Raw genomic sequence first — 17,182 nt, 5'->3', positions numbered from 1 at the left:
TCCATCAACATAACATACTGTGTACCTTGGTCACACAATTCACTTCATTTAAAAACTGGGTGGAAATATGAGATCTTTCAACCAATAGAAAGTATATTGGGAGCTCTGTGACAGTTACCACTAAATTGTTGTAGAAGAACTTAGAAGCTAGTGTGCTACTGAACACTGAACACTAGAGAATTTCTTTTTTCCATTTTATTTTTTCATTGCCAAGGATTTTAAACCTCAGTGACTAAATGTGAGGGTTTCTGGTTTATTTTTCATTTAGAATTGTTTGCTCACTCCTTGGGGCTATGTTTGCACAATGAATGGAGTGACTTTATTGTTTCCTGTGCATTGGGTTTGGTGTCGGGAGCCAGGAGTGGCCTGCCATCCCTAAACCTTATGCTCCAGGCTGGATTTTTAAGGGTGGTTTTGCAGGTGGAAGCTGAGTTGGGGCTGCTCTTTTTATATCTGAATCTAAATGCTGAGCTCATGATAACTTCCAGCAGCCCAGCAGATTGCTCGACGACACTCACATATGCACTCCTGACATAGCCCTGGAGAAGCTTGATCGATCCTTCTACTGGCCAGACCAAGGACACCTGGCCGAACTGGTAGCTGAGAGTAGAGTGCGGGGCAGGAAGCCACCTGGTCTGACCTCATGGGCTTTTTCTTTTTCCTATGGAAGAAGAGTTTGGATTAGAGGAAGCAAAAACTCATGCCCACCCTAACTGCTATGATTTGAATCCCTGGATCTAGACATGAGTAAGAGGCATACACTTTGCATCTTCCTGTTACACCAAGAACTACTGTTAATCTACTGAATTGGATTCGCATGACCACGGAAAAATAGGGGACCAGATGCCAATCTGTACTGACTCCAGAATGATGATCACCATGAAACACAATGGCAGACCAGTATGACATTAGGTTTGGATTCTGAGAATCAAATTTTATTTTTTGAAAATTAGACAATATTTGAGATGACATAGATTGGCAACATACTGCTGTAATGATAATAAATCACAAAGGGTAGTCTAATAACATTACATAATTTAAGAAAACAATCCAACTGAGAAGGATAGAGTGTATATAATCATACAGCAGCATATCTAGACTCTGACTAATTTAGTCTTTGAAATAAAAATAGCAACAACACAGAAAATTAACTTGGACTTTATAAATTGTGTTGAATTGAAGATGAGTCAGTGACTGTAGTTTGTCAAGAAAAGGAATATTTTGATTTTTAATTAAAAACATATTTTTCAGTGAGTTAAGAGAGAGTTGGCTCTAAAAAACTAATTTCAAGTTCGTAATGAAGAAAAGTTTGATGTTATTTTCTGAAGGTTAGTGGAGCCTGTAAAGCAGAAGACCATGCTAATTGAGGGTATCATCTGGGTTATATTATGTATTGTTATCAGCTTTTCTTGTGGAAAATTAAACTTTCTGAATTTTTAGGGTAAATAGGAAAATTTACCAAAGCCTGCCATCAGTGATGATATTCAGTGCCAGGCTCAGTGTTCAGTGCTTTGTGTCTTACTTCATTTTATTCTCCTATCATTAGAAAGCTTTATTTTGCCTCTTTACAAATGAGGAAATTGAGAGTCAGAGGGAGTAAGGAATTTGATCTGATTGTTGAGCAGATCAGAGTCCCACCTAGGCCTTGCTCTTCTCTGCAGAGAATCCCATTGCCCAGGAGGCGTCACCCAGAGAATTCTCTGGTATTTGCCGAGTGAAGAACTCCCTAGAGCCTGAAAGATACCAAGCCCGTCTTCTCACTCCAATTAAATTAAAACATAATCTAAACATTTATTTATTGGATTTACAGGAACAGCTTTGTTTTTTTAAAGCCTTAGGACATTGGATAAATTCCACTTGAGTGAAAAAATTTCATTTATTTCAACTTCTCTTCCCGACTTTGAGCCAAACACATTGATAGGACTCCATTTATCTGGGTTTTTCTTTATTTTTCAAAATGTATAAAATGAATTCAGATGGATTTTAAACACCTATTTCTGACTGAAGAAAAATACCATTGTGGTCTTTTTACTTGGCAGGCAGACTGGAGTGATAATTCCATTGTGCCTTCATTGAGTAGGCCTTACTGAGAGAGTGCTGGGTTTGTTGAGGGCTGGGTTTGTAGAGGCCTAAGTTTGTTGAGGGCCGGGGTAACACTTCCTGCTTTGCCAAGGCCCCCTGGGGGCTTTCTGGTTGGGAAGTGAGGGGAGGAATGCCCTGCTTCCCCCTGCCTCCCGGATGTGGGACATTCTCCCTTTCTCCTCACAAAAGAACGGAAGGGGTGTTTGTTTTGTGGAGGTGGGGGCCAATGGATCCTTTTCCTTACAACGTGCCATTATTTTACTGTTCTCATGGCAAACATGTTGGTGAGATCCCTTTCAAATTTCTCTACAAATATTTATGATCTTCGTAAGCATTATTAAAAAACCTTTTACAACTTAAAAGATTTGGTGGGAAAATCAGAAAATACAGATTCAAAAGAAGAAGTTTGAAAGACTCCTCTAAGTGCGTGCCCCAAACAGAACCCTGCAACTAGTCACGCTTTGCGTGGGCCTGCTTTGTTCTGTGCAAAGCGTCTTCTACCTACATAATTTTTTCACTGGATGGGATCATACTACTTGCAGTGTTTATTTACTTTTAACTGCTTTTAAAACCAAACAAGATTTTGTGAACCTCTCTCCATGTCAATATCCCTATATCCATATTTATATCTGTCTATACTTTTATATTGTCTCGATGGTATAAAATATTCTCCATGGAGCCTCAAGTTTACTCAAACTGTTTTCTTTTTTTAAAGATTTTATTTATTTACTTGATAGAGAGAGAGAGAGAGACAGCATGAGAGGGAACACAAGCAGGGGGAGTGGGAGAGGGAGAAACAGGCTTCTCACCGAGCAGGGAGCCCGACGCGGGGCTCGATCCCAGGACCCTGGGATCATGACCTGAGCCGAGGGCAGACGCTTAACGACTGAGCCACCCAGGCACCCCTACTCAAACTGTTTTCTAATATTGAATGACAACAACAAATCTATGATGTGCACAAGGATTTTTCTATATCTCTCTGACCAAGCTTCTCTGTTCTTTAGGAGGGTAGTAGAAAATATTCTTTCATTTTCCACCAAACATTTACTGTCTACTCTGTGCCAGACATAGTGCTCTGGGCACATGAATACAAAGATGAAAAGGGAAGTCTCTGTGCCCCCTAAGGTGACCGTGGTCTTATGAAGAAGACAAACAATGTCAAAGATAATTACAACAATTGCTGTATGTATTGGAACTAGATTATCCCTTTTAACTTATTTTAAAATTTCAAAAAAAAAATAGGCTGAAATAGGCACAGAGAATATTTTTCTTTTTTTGTTTGCATGTCAGGCAGTAATTTCATTTTTATAAAAGAAAATAAATTAAAAGAGCCCCAGGGTCCTTTGGGCCCTTTGTTTTTCATTGGGTCCAGGAGAAAAAGTGGACTTTTCTGTTTGCGTTTGGAAGCAAGCCCCACTTTCTGTGGACCAAGGAAAGACAGGTTCCTTCTAGATTGCCATGTCCCTTGTTTGCCAATGTGTCACTGTCCTCGCTTTCTTGTTTTCAACAGAGTGGAAGGTGTCTTGAAACACCTCACCGTATTTGTGCACTTTTCTCCGCCAGGCAGTGGGTCAGCAGGGGTGTTAACATCACGTTGTAACCTCTAACAGAGCACTCTGAATTTCCATCCCTTCTTCTCTCCTGCTTGCTTTCCCTTCTGTGGTGGCGATGGCGCCATTAGGTTGGTGTAGAGAGCAGTGTTGACATCCTTGATTGTCCTCTGACTGTAAGTCCCCGCCTTCGGCTCCTGCCCAAGCCCGTGTGTCCCCCTTGCACTCCCCACCCGTGCATCCGGGCTCTCCTTGCTTCCTGCGAGTTTATTTTCGCCGTGATTGAATTCACGGTTGTGGTTTTGAATCGTAGCCTAGTTTCTTCTCTACTCAGCAAGAGTAGCGACTCTAACTCGAAAATCCAGCCCCTCCCCGCCAAAAAAAAACCCCTCAAGTGCCTTCCTGAATATGAGCAGTATTTTGAATGTGTGCACCAAGGTTGTACCCAACTTTATAATTTCAGCTTCGTATCTATGTCTCGATATGTAGAAAGAGTGTGAATCACTTCTTTAAATAAAGTCACCTGCAAATCCTCTGTGCTCGGCAGGCCAAAGCCCCAAATTCAACTTATAGAAAGGAGGCCTAGCAATGTGGAGTGTGGACTCTCGGAGATTAGCCCATGCTCAGATATTTGTCGCTTCCTAAAGCACCACACAGTTGACTTGAATTGACTATTTTCAAGCCCTGGAGTACGTACCACTCACTCTTTGGTTTCGCATGGATTAAGATGAAATGGCTCTTAGAAGACTTTGAGACTTAAAGTGATGCTGCTCTAATATTGGGACTCCTTGGTGCAGGCATGTTTCCTAGTATAAAACCTCTCTGTACATGTGTAGTCTAAGAAAAGCTGATGGGCCTTTTGAATGGAGAACCATTGCTTTTATCTAGAGTATTTGCTTTGTATTCCCTGCTCACTTTTTCCTGGAAGGAGGAAATTCCTAAAAAAGAAGTTTGCGGGTGCCAGATTTTCTTCCCTTTGCTTTTGGACAAGGCTCTGTTACCTAAACAGAACATTCAAAAAGCAATTTGAATACTACTGCTGTTGGAGCCTATTCTTTCATAAGAAATACTGCTGATATCCAGTTAGGAAACACCCCCTGGATAAAGTCATTTGGGGCCATGCTGAAATGTAGTTTTCTAACCTCAGGTTTTGTGTGGGTGTGTTTTTCTTCAACAGGAGATGGCGAATATTTTGGCTCAGAAGCAACTGCGTTCCATCATTTTAACAGTGAGTACCTATGTGGGGTGACCACCTTGTTGGGCAGGAATGGTTTGGTGCATTCATTTATCTCCTCTTTTGGCTTCAGTTTGTGGTTTGTTTTGTGACTTGCTTCTGTGATGAAGCAGTAATAACTAGAAAGGAGGAAGAAGTGTGCTTTTGGAATTGGAATAAACAAGGCTTTCCTACAGGAATGGTCTCATATGATTGGAAGGAGGAGTCTCTGGAACTGCCCTAGAAAGACAGTCTGGCAGGAAGGGGAGGAAATCTCTCCCAATGGGGCAGGTTTATTACACTCACCATCATGTTAGTTTTTAATTTTTTAATTTTTTTAAAGACTTGATTTATTTGAGAGAGAACATGAGGGGAAAAAAAGAGAGAGAGCACTGGCGGGGGGAGGGGCAGAGAGAAGCAGACTCCCTGCTGAGCAGGGAGCCCGATGCGGGGCTCCATCCCAGGACCCTGGGATCATGCCCTGAGCTGAAGGCAGATGCTTAATGACTGAGCCACCCAGGCGCCCCCTCACCATCACTTTAGCTTTGTATGTAGGAAGTCAGGGGCTCCGTGACTTAAAAATATCCACTGGTGTGAGCTTATACTGTTTTTAATGAGGAAGCTAATTGGAGACCTGTCAAACTCTGATAGAAGTCCTGAAATTCTGACCATATTTCCCTGGGCCCCTTTGCAAGAGACAGGCAGGGAAGATGTACATGGAATCCACTGGTTAACTGCAATGCAAAAATGACCTGAAATGTGAGTGCAAAAGAAGCCCTGCATGTTATGTGGTGAATGTTTAGAAATAAATCAAAGGGCATGATTTCCTGAGGCCTTATCCGCTATTTGACTTTAACCAAAGACTGAAAGAAGCACGCATGATTGATTCCCAGCTTGCCAAAGAAGCAATTTCTGTTTCTGTGATTTCAAAGGGGAGTTCTACAAGCTCACACACACACACACAGAACACGCACACACGCGCGTACACGCGCGTGCGCACACACACACATTCCAATACAGTGAGGCTATTGAAAATTAAAAACCTTATGAGGGCAAACACAATAAATACTCTAGAATCCAGAGCCAATAGCAATGACTACAATTTGTCATCGAGTTTGATTTTGAACTTCCTGGCTGACTAGGATAAAAAGAAACATATGAGTGTAATTTTCATTGTTTGATAAAAGAGGTACCCCAGTTCTTCGGGGATGACATACTTCTCCCCCTGGACCTGGAATATGAAATGGGTGTTGGTAGAGCATTCGAATAGATTCTTGGTCCAAGAATGGTTGGGTAGAGATTGCAGGAGGATTCATAATATGTTTAATCTTTATCCTGGTTCTTAGTAAAAGTGGAAAGTGCAATATTAGGGCATAGTCCAGTGAAGGTATTTGTGGGAGAGGAAGGGAGTGGAGAGACAAAGGGTGAGAAATGTTAAATTAAGGCCTTAGCCTGCTGTCCTTACCTGGGTGTGGCAGTCAGAGTTGGAATGCCCGGAGAGGGGGTGGGCAGAGTGGCTGTAGCCACCGTGTCTGAAAGATCAGTTTGCTTCGATGGGACTTCTCCTATGAGACTTTGATGGCTGGAAGTTCAAGGCTCATATTCTTAGGCAAAAACTTGGAGTGCAGATACTTCTGACTTGTTAATAAAATAGATGGCCGATACACCTTGGATATGAAATATTTACTCTGAATTAACATTCTGTTCTGAATTGGAAGGGTACGGCGTTTCTTTCCACCTCCCCATCTCACTGCCTAGCTTCCCACACCCACCACCCCCATTATCTTAGTTCAGTGGCTTTTTTCTGTTCTCACTTTTCTCTCCACCGTCCTGCTTTAACTGGCTGTTTTGACATGGTACTCACAGCCAGGGTGTAGAGTCTAAGTGCATGCTGGTTTGGGGGCACCTTGAGAAAGTTCTTTCAGGCAGCAAGATGTGGTTGGCTCTAGCACATTCAAAAAACCACATTGACCGGTCCTTTGGCATTTTTAAGGGACCACCATGGTCTCTGCTAAAGAAGACATATGTTAGGCCCAAGTGTTCAGTCTCTTTTGTGATCCAGCTCCGGTGGGGGCAAAGCCTCCCCATATCTAGTCTCCTGCCATTTCTTTTATATTTGTTCCATTTTGGTTCCGTTTCTAAGGGAAAGGGTCATTTTATTTTTCATTTGATTGTTAGCAGGCGAGTAAAGTTATACATTATATGCACATGAATTCCCTCATTGCATTGTGGTGGTGGTGGTAGTCTCTGGATAGTTTCCATGGTGAATTAACTGCAGGCCTGATAGGTACTTTGCTTTTTTATGTTGCTTCTAAAACTTTTCCCCATTTAGAAGTTGGATCACCTGTCAGACAGTTGATGGCAATATGATGGCAAAATTGCTTACAACACATACGCGCGATTTGTTTCTCTACTGCATGCAAGGAAGCTTCTGTTGTAGAAATCCACAGCTCTCCTCAAGAAACTCTATGTCAGGCACACTTTCTTGATTTATATAGCTGCAATCACCAGTACATTTCCAGTGCCTTCTTTTCTTCTGCTCCCTGCTGCACACAGCAGGTCTTTACCTGGATTCTGGACTAAACATCAGGAACTTTATTGGGCCAGAATAGAAAGAAGAGCTCCAAAATCACCTGCATCCTCACCTTTCTTCTGAAGGGTGGTCCCACCAACCTGCATTCCCCGGGCCTCCAAGTGAAGACTTCTAGGGTTTTACTTGGCATGGGGGTTAAGTTAATTGTTGCTGACTTTTTCTTTCTTCCTTTTAAAAAAAAAAATTATTTCTGAACCATCTCCCCAGCATGTCATCCGAGCTCAGAGAGCCATCAACAATGAAATGGCGCACCAGCTGTACGTGCTGCAGGTGCTTACCTTTAACCTTCTGGAAGACAGGATGATGACCAAGATGGACCCCCAGGACCAGGTGAGTGCTCCCTAGACCGCAGCAAAAGCATATATGGGAGAAAAGGTGGTTATTAAAAATCTTTTCTTGGGCTACTCCCAAACCAGGAATTTGTAGATGATGATATTGTTTTATCATCATCTTAGAACTTGGGGGAATATATATATTTTTAAGATTTTTTTTTAATTTATTTGAGAGAGATCACGAGCAGGGGGAGGGGCAGAGGGAGAAGCAGGCTTCCCATTGAGCAGGGAGCCTGATCCCAGGACCCTGAGATCATGACCTGAGCCCAAGATGCCCCAGAACTTGGGGGGAATATATTTAAAATTTAGATGAACATAGGCTAAGAGACTAAAGCAAATGGATTTTTTTCATTATACATCAAACACATGCATATTCTTTTATTGGGTAAGAATGCCTGATGTCACATGGCCACAAATCTTGGCCCTTGGTCCCAATACCATCAATGGTAATAGCTTTGGAGTCAAGTTCCCAGACAACTTGGGCCATTTGGTTGCCCTGTGTGATACTGATTCAGGTGGAAGAATTAATTGCCTCCATTCTCCAGTGATCAGTGCCGAGGGTGGGGGGGGGGGTGTCCCAGGTTACACCTGATTTCTGGGCTTGCGTTTTTGTCAGTTGGCTGTTTGTTATAATTCTCTCTAGGTCTCTGGTTGTTGTGTGTGAAAGGTTATGCCTCCATCCAAAAGGCTTTTGGGGGAACTTTACTGTGTGAGGACAGAGTGAGAGGAAACAGCTGGGAGCCCTGCTGTAGCCCATTTTCAACTTAAGCAGCGCTGCAGCTTTGGAAAGGAAAACACTCATTACTGGCACGGTGAAGGCCTGATCTAGCGCAGATGTGAGCCGCACATGTGAAGTGTGGAACTGCTGTAGCCCTTCGTCCGTGGCGCCAGGCCATGCAATTAAGAATGATGGAGAGGCTTGGAGAGGCTGTCCAACATGCCCCGGACTTTTGGCAAGGCCAAGTTTAATCATCCCAGAGAGATGAGACTGTCAGCTTACCACTTCTAGTGACGGAAGGCCACGCATCTTAATGTGGAACGGGCCTCCCCATTTGGAAGTGCTTCCTTTTATTTATTGAAAACATATATATATATTTTTCTTATTTACCATTTTAAGCATTTCTTAAGGGTTGTGTTTCCACGTAGTCACTTCTTAGTGGAGGTAGGGATCCCTTGTCACTTGAATGCTGTTCATAAACCTGCACGTTCCTCTCACTTTGGTTCAGCCAGTGTGGAACTCCCAGGTCCTTGAACTTGGCTTTCCCCAGACCCAAGCCTTCCATCATATTTGGGACTCCATTTAGAACTTCTAGGTAATTGGGGCGCCTGGGTGGCTCGGTCATTAGGCGTCTGCCTTCAGCTCAGGTCATGATCCTGGGGTCCTGGGATCAAGCCCCTCATTGGGCTTCCTGCTCTGCGGGAAGCCTGCTTCTCCCTCTCCCATGCCCCCTGCTTGTGTTCCTGCTCTTGCTATGTCTCTCTCTGTCGAATAAAAAAAAAAAAAAGAACTTCTAGGTAATTGACCTAAGTTAGTATTCCAAACGACTTGGCCATGAGGATAATCGTGGAATGAAGCCAGGGCTGACCAGCAGGGAGAGCGGCAGGGGAACTCTATGCAGAGCCCTAACTTAGAACATCGGTTGTCTTTTATCTGTTTTTCTTTGGCCTGAAAGCAGTGATTCATTTAGACCCTGGGGAAAGAGGGAGTATATATAATGTCACACAATGAAAGCAGCTCTTCCCTTCCCCCCCCCCCTTTTTTTTTCTCCCTAACGCCTTCAGGCTCAGAGGGACATCATATTTGAACTACGAAGAATCGCTTTTGATGCAGAGTCTGAACCTAGTAACAGCAGTGGCAGCATGGAGAAACGCAAGTCCATGTACACCCGGGATTATAAAAAACTCGGCTTCATTGTGAGTAAGCCATCTCCAGTAAGCGCTCTCCTTCCAACATCAGGGGTCTGACCTCAGCCACAGAAACTGATGTCTCCTCCGAGCGTGTGGTCCTCTTGCGCCTCGCAGAATAGTTTCCACATTTTCCAGATGTTTAGCTGGTGTAAACAGGATCACATGACAATCTCTTCTGGCCGCACTGCGGCAGAAGAACTTGCACAAGTGTGACTAATACTGTTTGTTTATTCAGCTCTGATTAAGTGTCGTTAGCCCGGAATGCATGTAGATTTCATTAACTCCACATCACAAGATGCTTCAGGTTCTCTTCGAAATAAATGGGTGATAGCAGCTGTGGGATGGATCTTATTATTGGGTTAGTGCTTGGATCACTTATATACATGGATTTCATATCAAAATCAAATTGAGAGTCTCCTGAAATGTATTCACGATAAAATTTGTGCAATTTGTACTTCCCTGAAAGTTTTGTCTTGTTACGGACGTGAATAAAACCACTCCTAGATTTCCTTTTGTTCAGTTTGCAAATCAGAACGCCACTTGTCCTGAATATAATCTGCTGTTTTTGTTTCTACTTGGATTCCATTCTGACCTTTATCACCATGGCACTTCTCCTATGACTTTGAGCTAATTAATCTCAAATTCTGAGGATGGAAAATTGGGTTTCCATTTTGTCCTGCATCATAAATGGCAAAAAAATGAGATTTTGACTTCAGTGATTAGAAATCATTAGGCATTATTTTAAAATTGCAAATACAATCTTCTTCAGTACACACAGACACACACAAATATTAATCTTTATATACATCAGTATCACGCTTTGTATGTTATTTGGGAAACCCTGTCTTTCTTGGGGATTGTCTTTGGAAATGTTTCCACATTAGTTAACATGTATTGTTTTTCATTACTGAGGAGTTTTTCATTTTTTGGATGGACTACAGTGTATTTAACCAAACCCTTTTGCTGAGTAATTCAATGTTTTGAAATTACCAATAAGTCTAAAATTGACATCTTTGTCACCTGGTAATTATGTACATCCACGATCACATTATTAGGATAAATTTGTGGGACTGTCATTTCTATGGCATTTATTTTTTAAGGTTGTTGATATTTACCAAATTGCTTTCCACACTGAGTCATTTCCACATTAGCCCAGTGGATCAGAGTGACTATTTTTTTAACCTCTCCAATCTTTTCTAAACTAAAAATAAATAAATAAATAAATAAATCTGATAAGTTATTGTTTTTATGGTGATAGTCTTAATATGTCTTTTCTAATAAGAATACTTGTCAAATGTCTTTGGCTTTGCAACTTTACAGAGGTACTGTGACATCATTTTTATATCATCATATTTCATATCTTGACATTCCATTTACATTTTTTTAGTAGAATCTATTTTTTAGAATTTTAGCACAAAGTTTCTTGGCCAAGGGACCAGGTGAGAGCTCCCTGTACTTGACGTGTATCGATGGTCAAGGCTAACAGGTGGTCCCAGCCCTGCCGTCACCCATCTGTGTGTTAACAGAGCCCGTTTATCAGGGATATAGCTGAGGAATGCGGATGTAGCTCACGTCCTACCACCCCAGCCAGTTCTTTCCAGGTTTTACTTTTGTGTGTTGAACAAGGCCTATCCAAATCATGTGGGAAGCTTCGCAAAATCACCCAACCTCTCTTGCCGTCCAGTCATATCAAAATGGCCTGGAAGGAGATCAAGGGATGTGTATTTCCTAATGCTCCCAATTGATTCTGATACCCTGTCCCAATGGAGAGCCTGGGGGTAGGGCATGCCCGAGTTACTCCCATTTCATTGTCTTCCTCTGCTACCACCTGGATTTCCAGTGCATTTGAACTGTGTAGAAAAGGCAAAACTCTAGTTCTTGGTTCATAGTGCCCCAGGACTCGCTGTGTCTCTCTGTCCCAGGTGGTGGCAATTGCAGAATGCACAGTGTCATTTCTCCTTCTGGCTGTGTACCTGAAGGACAGAGGAAAGAGGGGACATTGGGGGAAGAACACTTGCTGGGATTAGGATTATTACAGGTTCCTGGGATTATTACAGATCTCTAGGAAGGGTATATGTAATTGGGGCGGGAGGCATGAAACATCTCCCTTTTTATTTTCATGTTCTAGTTCTGTGTGAAATCATCAGGGTATTTCATGAGCCAAAGTTTGAATGACTTTTCTTCATGTAGCTCCATCTGTTAACATGTTGTTCATTCCTTCCACAGTTCAGTATTAGAGTGTATCTCCCTCTTAGTTTTCAGTGTCTGCTGAGTGTTCTGCTTCAAGTAGTTCAGGAAGAACAGTGTATTTTTTAACTGAAAGCTAATTCGATGTGGTTTTAAGGCTTTAGCTCTTATGTGGCCTCCTTTCAAAGAACTCGAAAAGTCATTTTAGAAAAAGCAAAGACCTGGAACCTAGAATAACCAAAAAGGGAGTGTTGATTTCCTTTATGTTTTCATGGTTCTCTCTTTTTTTTCTTTTTAATTTTCAATTTTAGTCCTTTCCCTGAAACTTCTTCCAGGCCACGATCTTGCCTCAGAAGAGTTGAGAAATGGGAAAGACCAGTTAGTAATGATTTCTAATGGTGGAAAATTTCCAACAGCTTTGACGAGCATAGATTTTCACTTTTGAATGTCCAGTCAGCCAGAAATAGACAAGCCTCAGTAAATGGAATCATGCGCTCATTGCGCCACCTAGAGACCATTGTGCAAAAACGCTGGAAGCTGGTGGGATGCAGGTATCTGGCCGTAAAATCTCTAGGTGCTGTAAGCTGTCCGGATGCACAGAAAGAGGAATAATCTTGCCTATTCCCTGAATGAACTGCTTCCTGTTGCCTCCTTTAGGAGCAGTTGAGGTCTGGATAATTTTTGGATCTCGTTGAGGGAAAATTCAATTCGTAAGATGAAGATTGTTCTTTCTCATTTCCCGTCTCCCGAGTAGGCAGTGCCCAGGAAGTGTTAAATGGCAAATTTTTGGAGTTGAGTGGGCCTAGATTTTAATTCCATCTTCCCTAATTCCCAGCCATTGGGCTAGCAGGCCAGTTGTTGAACCTGTTCGGGCATCAGGTTCCTCAGTTGTGCAGCTACCCATCTATTTCAGGGTCGTTGGAAGGTCATCAAAGATCATCTGTTAGTGCCTGGCACAGCGTCTGGAATGGAGGATGTACCCAGCAAATAGTACTTCTCTTCCTTGTTTTTTGGAGAGCCCATATCTGGAAATCACAGGCAGCCTTTTCAGTTTTCCAAAGTAGAAGGGGCAGTTGCTCCAACAAGCGAGCAGAACAGTTGTTAAAGGATAATAAAGCACAATACCTTTGAAAAGGCAGATGGCCTTACATTCCTTCTCAGCACAGCCTCCCAACAGAGCAGATTTTTCTGCTGAAATAATTCTGAAATCTCAATTTAAAGTGGCTAAATGGCATGTTATGGCTAGTCATAACACAGAAAAGCACCTGCTTCTAAAACAAAGCTGCTTAATCTTCTAAGATCTCTCAGTTAATGATTCTCTAGTTGCTGAACAGACTTGCAGGGGCTGGGAGGAGGGGTCAGGGTTGTCTGGGATGATACTGTTCTTATTGGAAGTCAGAAGGCAAGGGTGCATGCATTTCTCAGGGTGATGGAAGGCAGATTCCCATATTTAGAATGACTTTATTTTGAAAACTAGAGAAATGCTCCAATCAAACTGTACCTTGTTGATTATAATGACCAAGCACTGTGCAAAATGACTTTCATGCTCTGAAGGGTTGCATTCCTGGCCAGAAACCCTTCAGAGTTTGTCTTAATGTCAAATTGGTAGCTTCTCTATTCGTCCAGTCTGTTGGACAGTCCTTACAAAGGACATATCTGTAGTTTATTTTTCTAATTTCTCTTGAACCAAGGCAGATATTGAAGTTGGACAAGACTGTTGTTTTTTTTTTTTTTCTGAATGCCTTTTCTTTCCCATTCCTTTAGCTTGACTGGGTCCCAAATAAACTCATTTTAAATGAATGAATGAATCAGTCAATCAATTTAGTAGTTTCCATGCTGGGCGTTGAGCCCAACGCAGGGCTTGAACTCACGACCCTGAGCTTGAGATGAGCTGAAAGCTCGAAACCTGAGCTGAGATCAAGAGTCGGACACTTAACTGACTGAGCCACCCAGGTGTCCCGATAAACTCATTTTTAAAAGAAACTGTTTCTGAACAGTATATTTTAATATGAGAAGTTTTGATAAATATTTCCCTTAACATTTTCAAATTGTCTTAAAAGAGAAAAGTGACTAAAATCTGGAAGTGAAAAAAGGTCATGAGAAAAAAGATGACTTCAGAATTAAGATTCTCTTTTAAAGTGTAGGTTTGATTGTATTCTGGTATGGTTGAGGCCAGCACCCCATCTGGAGAAAAGATAATGTATTTACTCATAGTTCTCAAGAGAGGGAGCGTGCCACAGCACAGAGGCCATGTGGACAAGCACTGGCGGGGGCGGGGGGGGGGCGGTCAGGAAGCAGAGAGAGTAAGGGGGAAACGTGGATAAGAGCCTTTGTTGTGGTTTCCATGGAAAAGCAAGGCAAGATAGAGGAAGCAGGTTTAGGATTGGCCAGTTTGAATAATCTCAGTGGTCTTTGAAGCAGAGGGTCTGCCCCTAGCTGTCGGCCTTGTGGTGATGGGGGCCAGGGGACAGTGGCCCAGAGTGCAAAACCCTGATGAAGGAGATCCTTTGGGGTTTGGGATCTGGATTGGCGAGTTTGCACATGCTTCCTATCTCTAGGAATTAGCTAACCCTGGGAAGGGCAGTTCCTCCAATCTTAGCAAGGTATCAAAGGATCAGAGAATACAAAAAGAACCCAAGGTATCAAAGGATCAGAGAATACAAAAAATTTTAAGAAATGACTAATACAGATTCATGTTAAAATTTTTAGAGGATTTTCTCCTTCCCAGATGATAGAAGATAATTATGCATCCTTACACAAGTATAATTATACATAATTGCATATGCAGTGCTTGGTGTCATTTTAATATATTTTTTCTCAAATACAGATGGCAGGGAATGAAGTGAGATGCATATTTATCCATGTCTTCCTCCATCTCCATCCCCATCCCTATTTCCCTAACACAGGAGGAAGCCTCCTGGTCTAAATGCTGCTAGAATTCAACCGGAACTGTGAGTGTAACATGGGCATTAAGCTTGGGCTCTGAATTCGGGCTGCCTAGGGGATTGATTCCTTGGGCGGATTACTTGACGTTTTCATGTCTTAGTTTCCTTATCTTTAATCTGGGGATATAAGAGTTGTCTCTGTCAATAAATTTGTTGTGTGAATTAAATTAGTAGATACTTGTAAATCATACAGAAGAGTGCCTGGTGCAGAGTAAGCAGACTAGGAATTTAGAAGCAGTTATGCTGATGTTATAATAACTATTGATGTTATTATTGGAGCATCACACGGTGTCCCATGACCCTGTGACAGGCAGTGTTGGGGGGTGTGAGAGTTGTAAGTTGTGCCAGGAGGATGGCAAGAAAACGCGTGGTTGAAAATACGAGTTACTGATGAAAGAAAGTTGTGTGCTTGGGACACTGCAAACCTGTGTCGAGGGCTGACCTTTAGGTTCACGGGGAGAGAAGTAGAGTTGGTTTTTCCAAGTGAGGACAGATTATAGAGAATTTTAAATTCAAAGGGGTTTGAAATATTCAGTCAATCCTCCATCCTCACGGTTCATGGATTCCGTAAAATCCAGCTATTTGCTAAAACTTATTTGTAAATCAGTACTCATGGTGCTTTCGTAGTCATTTGCAGACATGAGGTCAAAATAAGGGGACGCTCTGCCTTCTCCTTCCAGCTTTCCTACTGTAAATGGGAGTCATTTTCATAGTCTAGCCAGGGCCTTGATTTTTGAAATTTGTGCTTTTTGTTGGTGGTATTGCTGTTTAAAGTGGTCCTCAAGCATAGTTCTAAAGTGCTGCTTGATGTTCGTAAGTGCACGGAGCCAGGATGTGCCTTGGGGGGAAATCCGTGTGTGAGATAAACTCAGGTCGGGCATGAGTTAACAGTGTCGTTGCTGTGAGTTCAGTGTTCATGAACCAACCATATATATTAAATAAGGGGTCTTTAAAAAATACATAAAACAAGGTTATGTATTGACTGACCGAGTCTTGTGACCAGAGACCGGAAGTCACCTCACCCCATATCTCCCCTCAGAAGCAATGGCTCAGTATTCATTATCTCGGGATTTGCGATGACTTCATAGAACAGAGCTGCAGGGAAAAAGCAGAATGGACTGTACTTTGAATGCTTGGGGAGCCTTCAGTCAGGGGTGAGCCCTGGAGAGGAGAATCCCAGGCGGTCCCAGGCTCATTCCCTCCTAGCCCCGTGGTCTGTGTGTGCTAAGTGGGGAAGAGAAAGCCCACCATTGACTGGCTGACAGGTGTGCGCGGTGTAGCAGGGCCTCTGCCCAGCGCTTGGCACACTGCTCAGCACAGTCACGGGGGAGCATGACACCCTCCTGGGATTTGACTCATTTGTTTGAAGTCAGAAGCTGCCTCAAAACTGCTATTATCTGGAAAATACCACGTCCTTGACATCAGGGGCATTTTCAGGCCACAGTCATTGTCCATAGAGGAGGATCCTGCCTCTGGTGGGCTTGGCTTATATTTCTGCATCATTCCTGATGGGACTTTCTCATAAGGTTTTGTTGCTGAGAATGTGCTTCAGTCCCTTGGAGCCCAAGGACAGTGTTAGTAAGAATCCAGAGTACATGGGAATGCAGAAAGTGAATTTTGACATTGATCTGATTGTGTGGTGCTCCTCACCCCTCCCCACTCTTGGCCGCAAACCACCTCTGGTAACCACAAGGTAAAACAGCTTTTTCCCCATGTGAATGATTTAATAATTAGGATAGTATTCTTAACCAAGCGCTTCGTTTTCAAATAGTAAAATACGTGACCCGTAAACAATAGTTCATCAAAGCAAAAGGATAACAAATGCTTTTTTAAACTGTCGTTTATTGAAATTCTCCAAGTTTTAGCCACACAGAATTCAGAAGGTCCCAGTGTGGGCTGGGGTGTTCTTCCAGGAAGCTCTGGCCAATCCTTGCCTGTCCATCCAGCCCCAGACGATTCCTTCCACTTGAGAGACCTCTGGGGGATGTTGGTGAGGGATTGCCAGTGACTGAGACGCCTGCGTGGTGGTAAATTCGCAGGCAGATACTGCTTGTGCCTGTTCCTTGAAACCCGGTCTTCTATGTTCTGCCTCATGGACGCTGCAGCCTGGTCCATTCTGATCACACACCCCCTGGCCCCATCTGAAATGCAGCAAAGCCTCAGTCCTAATCATTTCTACTCTTGCTCCATCGGGGTGTAAACTAGCTGGGGGATTCCAGTTATCAGTGAAGCTGGAGCAGAATCAGCCACCAGATGGCGCAAAACCACGGCCATTGACTCCCAACCAGACCCCCCCACCCTCACCCTGCCCCCAAACTTGGACAGACAGCCACTAGGACACCCAGTGACCTTGCAGCTCTGCTTATCAGTCT

The 17,182-nt window shown here is 42.9% G+C and overlaps 1 protein-coding gene across 4 annotated transcripts in view; it reads left to right on the top strand.

Moving 5' to 3' along the window:
* The window catches only part of ELMO1 (engulfment and cell motility 1), a 523,658-nt gene that overhangs the window by 187,889 nt on the left and 318,587 nt on the right, over nt 1-17,182 (top strand). For all 4 annotated transcript variants that reach the window (XM_028104852.2, XM_028104849.2, XM_028104850.2 and 1 more), the window contains 3 exons: nt 4,810-4,860; nt 7,646-7,768; nt 9,553-9,684. In XM_028104852.2, coding sequence (XP_027960653.1) covers nt 4,810-4,860; nt 7,646-7,768; nt 9,553-9,684 — 306 coding nt within the window. The remainder of the gene's footprint in view (nt 1-4,809; nt 4,861-7,645; nt 7,769-9,552; nt 9,685-17,182) is intronic.

This window comes from Eumetopias jubatus, unplaced genomic scaffold (assembly GCF_037043125.1).
Source record: "Eumetopias jubatus isolate StellerSeaLion01/CBP00866 unplaced genomic scaffold, mEumJub1_p1.0 scaffold_14, whole genome shotgun sequence".
Classification (NCBI taxonomy): domain Eukaryota; kingdom Metazoa; phylum Chordata; class Mammalia; order Carnivora; family Otariidae; genus Eumetopias; species Eumetopias jubatus.
The sequence above is the reverse complement of the archived record's forward strand: the minus strand, read 5'-3'. Positions and strand labels throughout refer to the sequence as shown.